Source organism: Centruroides sculpturatus, unplaced genomic scaffold (assembly GCF_000671375.1).
Source record: "Centruroides sculpturatus isolate CEXI.00-Female unplaced genomic scaffold, Cexi_2.0 scaffold1137, whole genome shotgun sequence".
NCBI lineage: Eukaryota > Metazoa > Arthropoda > Arachnida > Scorpiones > Buthidae > Centruroides > Centruroides sculpturatus.
The window spans coordinates 122855-126191 of record NW_019385291.1 but is presented as its reverse complement, the minus strand read 5'-3'; the positions used below and the strand labels follow the sequence as shown (position 1 = coordinate 126191).

The 3337-nt window shown below is 33.4% G+C and overlaps 1 protein-coding gene across 1 annotated transcript in view; it reads right to left on the bottom strand.

Annotated features, from left to right (window-relative positions):
* Positions 1 to 2360: 2360 nt before the first annotated feature.
* The window catches only part of LOC111637248, a 4013-nt gene continuing 3036 nt past the window's right edge, over positions 2361 to 3337 (bottom strand). The window contains exons 3-5 of the mRNA XM_023382691.1: positions 3237 to 3296; positions 2978 to 3169; positions 2361 to 2912 (exon numbers count right to left, since the gene is read on the bottom strand). Of these exons, the coding sequence (XP_023238459.1) occupies positions 2584 to 2912; positions 2978 to 3169; positions 3237 to 3296 (581 nt within the window). The 3' untranslated portion in view covers positions 2361 to 2583. The remainder of the gene's footprint in view (positions 2913 to 2977; positions 3170 to 3236; positions 3297 to 3337) is intronic.

The following is a 3337-nucleotide window of genomic DNA, read 5'->3' as shown; positions in this document are numbered from 1 at the left end:
GTGTTGCAAAAATAATTTCTTGACATGTATATTATTAATGAATAATGCTATTGTGAGAATAAAGTCGTTAATAAAAACAAATTCTTAAATATAATAATAAAACAGAAATTTACGTAATTAATAAATACAGTAGAGCCTCGATTAACCGACCGTCCTAGTCGGCGAATTTCAAATGTCCGCTAGTGATGTGGCGTTACAATATTTGCCTATGTCTTGGCTACTTTCATATTATTTTTACGTGTTTTAGCTGGCAACACTCATTCGACCATGAAAGGGAGCCAGTATTTAAACAAGGCTTAATTTTCTAATTTNGGTTTTTTCACGTCTGTAACGCCTGAATAGGGACCAGTTACCCTTAAAAGAACTCCCGGTTGGCATTATTCTCCGCGTGACGACTATGATAAACGCATACAATTTCCAATTAAAATATATTTACTGTAACGTTACAGTAAATACATTTTTATTGGAAATACACATTTTATTGTTGACAAATTGTAAAACAGTTGCGCTACTTATGGATACTTCGAAGGCTTCAGCACTCATAAACCATTGTAGATGCTGTATCATCGAAGCATCCAATGCTTTTGTACGTGCTGCACTTGAAAATACTTCCTGTTTCACGTTATACATTTGAGTGTCGTGCAATCCGTGGAAATTGTGGAAATGCCGCTTACATTGTATTTTCTAAAATATAAATACATACAGTATTGTGCTATTATTTCCATATTTTAACGTACTTTGAATTACTCATAATTAATATTTTATTATAACCGCATTATGTATTTTATTACAAATTTCTATACGTGTGTAAAACAATAATAAGATTGCTATTGTATATTGGAATATAAATAGTCCGGTCCCCCGGAGCGGTAGGTCGCCACCTTGACCACTCGGCCATCAAGCCGTTAAGAAGTGGCATACAGAGGGCATAAGAAATCTATTGAATCTAGTAACAGAGGTAATTATATTGAACTTGTTTGATTATCTGACGTACTTAATAAGTAATTAAAAATACATTTAGGAAATTTAAATGTATTTCGTTACGTGAAAGAAAACGGTAACGTCGAAGAAAGATTTGTAGGTTTTACTGATGTGTATGAGAACAACTGATGTGTATGAGAACAGAGACACAAATTCGTTATTTACTCACATTAAGAGTTACTTAGACGAATTTCAATGCAGTAAAAAATTAGTGGCACAAACATACGGCAGTGCTGCCGTAATGGCCGGACAACATAATGGTGTTCAAGCCAAAATTAAAGAAATATCATGCTATTAACGTGCTATTTACGTACACTGTTATGCTGACAAATTGAATCTAGTTTTCTTTCAATCTGCTGGATATATAAATGAATGTAAAATATTTTTTCAAACTATACAGGGTTTTCTTCATTTTTTTTCTAAATCTTCTAAAGGATCTCATGCCTTAGACCTAGAAATCCAAAAACTTTTTTAAAATTTTTTTAAGTAAATTTTATCGAGAATTTTTTGAATTATCTAAATCATGTAGTGAATTGCAATATTTACATTCGTGTCCAGACTATATTGGCAAGTCACTCTTAGAATAAAAAATATAATTAATGATGATCTGAATAAAGATGTACTAAAAGAATTATATGATTTATATCATTAAACCGGTACTGGCCCGGGCATGCAGTTACAGCAGAGACAATTGAAGAGCAGGGTAACGTAGCGCCATGTAGTGAAGATGAGGACGTAGATGTGTTCCTTTTTAATTGAACTATGATATCTTTTCCGTAGTTCAACCGAAATTCACCAAACTGTGCAAAAAATATGAAGTAACTGTGTGGCTTCATATTACAAAACACAGTATTTTGACATTTTTGGATGCTTTGTTATTAAGCATTAAAGAGGCGAAATCCGACACTTTAGTTTTTTGAATATATCTTTTCTTAGACTCAACTTTATTTTATAAAATGTAATTTATGCACAAGCCAAGGTTGTACTAAGAATTGTGACACCAAAATCATCAAAATCAAACGTAGAATTTTTTTCCTTTAAATCGGACAGGAAAGTACAAAAGTTACCCCCGAAGCTTGGGCTGAAGTATCTGAGACGTTCGCCAATTAATTGCTTGATAAAGTTGAAAAAACACTGCAACATGTTATGACAAAATCGGCGAATATACCGCATTGGGCAGCAAAATCGCGTAGTGTTCGAGTCACTTAATCGTGACTTCTTATTTATTCCGACCTGCTATTCTATTTCCCTGTGGATAATTGTTTAAGCATGGTACTGTAGGAAAATGTAATACAATGTAAATATGGATATTGCGAGACTAATTTAGCAATGTAATAAGAATAATAAAGCCACTATAAAATAAAGCATTAAAACTTTTATTCGTCGAAGAGCATAGAAATTACGTAAAATACAATATCTATACAAATCAGATATCACTCTTAAAAACTTCCATAAAAGCATAGCACGTGTTGCTTGTATACAAATAAATAACCAAAATGAGTTTAAACGGATCCAATTTTCAGAACTAAATACGAAGAGCTTTAAGAAGCCGGACACGTTCCAAAATTCGCCATTAAAAGAAGGTAAGAATTTACTAAAATTTTACAATCTCGTCGAGGTGCTTGGTTCCTGTGTTGACTGGGAGGACGTCTCGTCGAGGTGCTCGGTTGCTGTGGTTGACTGAGTATCTTCCGAGGAAGCACTCTGTGCTTTTAGTTTACAACAACATTTCCTCGACAACTTCAGTAAATAACGAATACGGTCGGATACACAAGGAAATAATTTGTAAAATAAGGAATGATAGGACAAATTGAAGCACACTAAATTCAATCCCTCGGTTATTGGACTAAATAAGAACATATCACGTATGATTTCGCAATGTGGTGGTCCGGACGGAAACGTTTCTCGACTTCTATAAACATATAAGTAACCTGAAAAAAAATTTTTTTAAATTCAATTACATCTGAGAAGGGAAATAATATTGAATTTCACTTACACCCTATTAAGAAAGTAGTCACCACAGTACGAATAAATATTAGGATCGGTTTTACAGAGTATCGTAATTTAATCACTTTAATTAATTCGATTATTATATCAAGCAAAGTCCTACAAAGCATCAGTGCTCCCCCAGCTATTAAGCATGGAACCAAATATTTATCGCCCTCAAGCTTGCCTAAACACCGAGCACCTGAAACAGCCAAGAGTGATTAAAGAGCTGGAAAAGTTTAGAACAAAATGAAGTTTAAGTCACTTACCGGCTATTATTTTAATAATAGGAATAATCACCGAATACGCCAGGAATGAAGTAACGGCAACTGAACAAAAAAAAAAAAAAGTCTGAAATTAAACGTTAGCA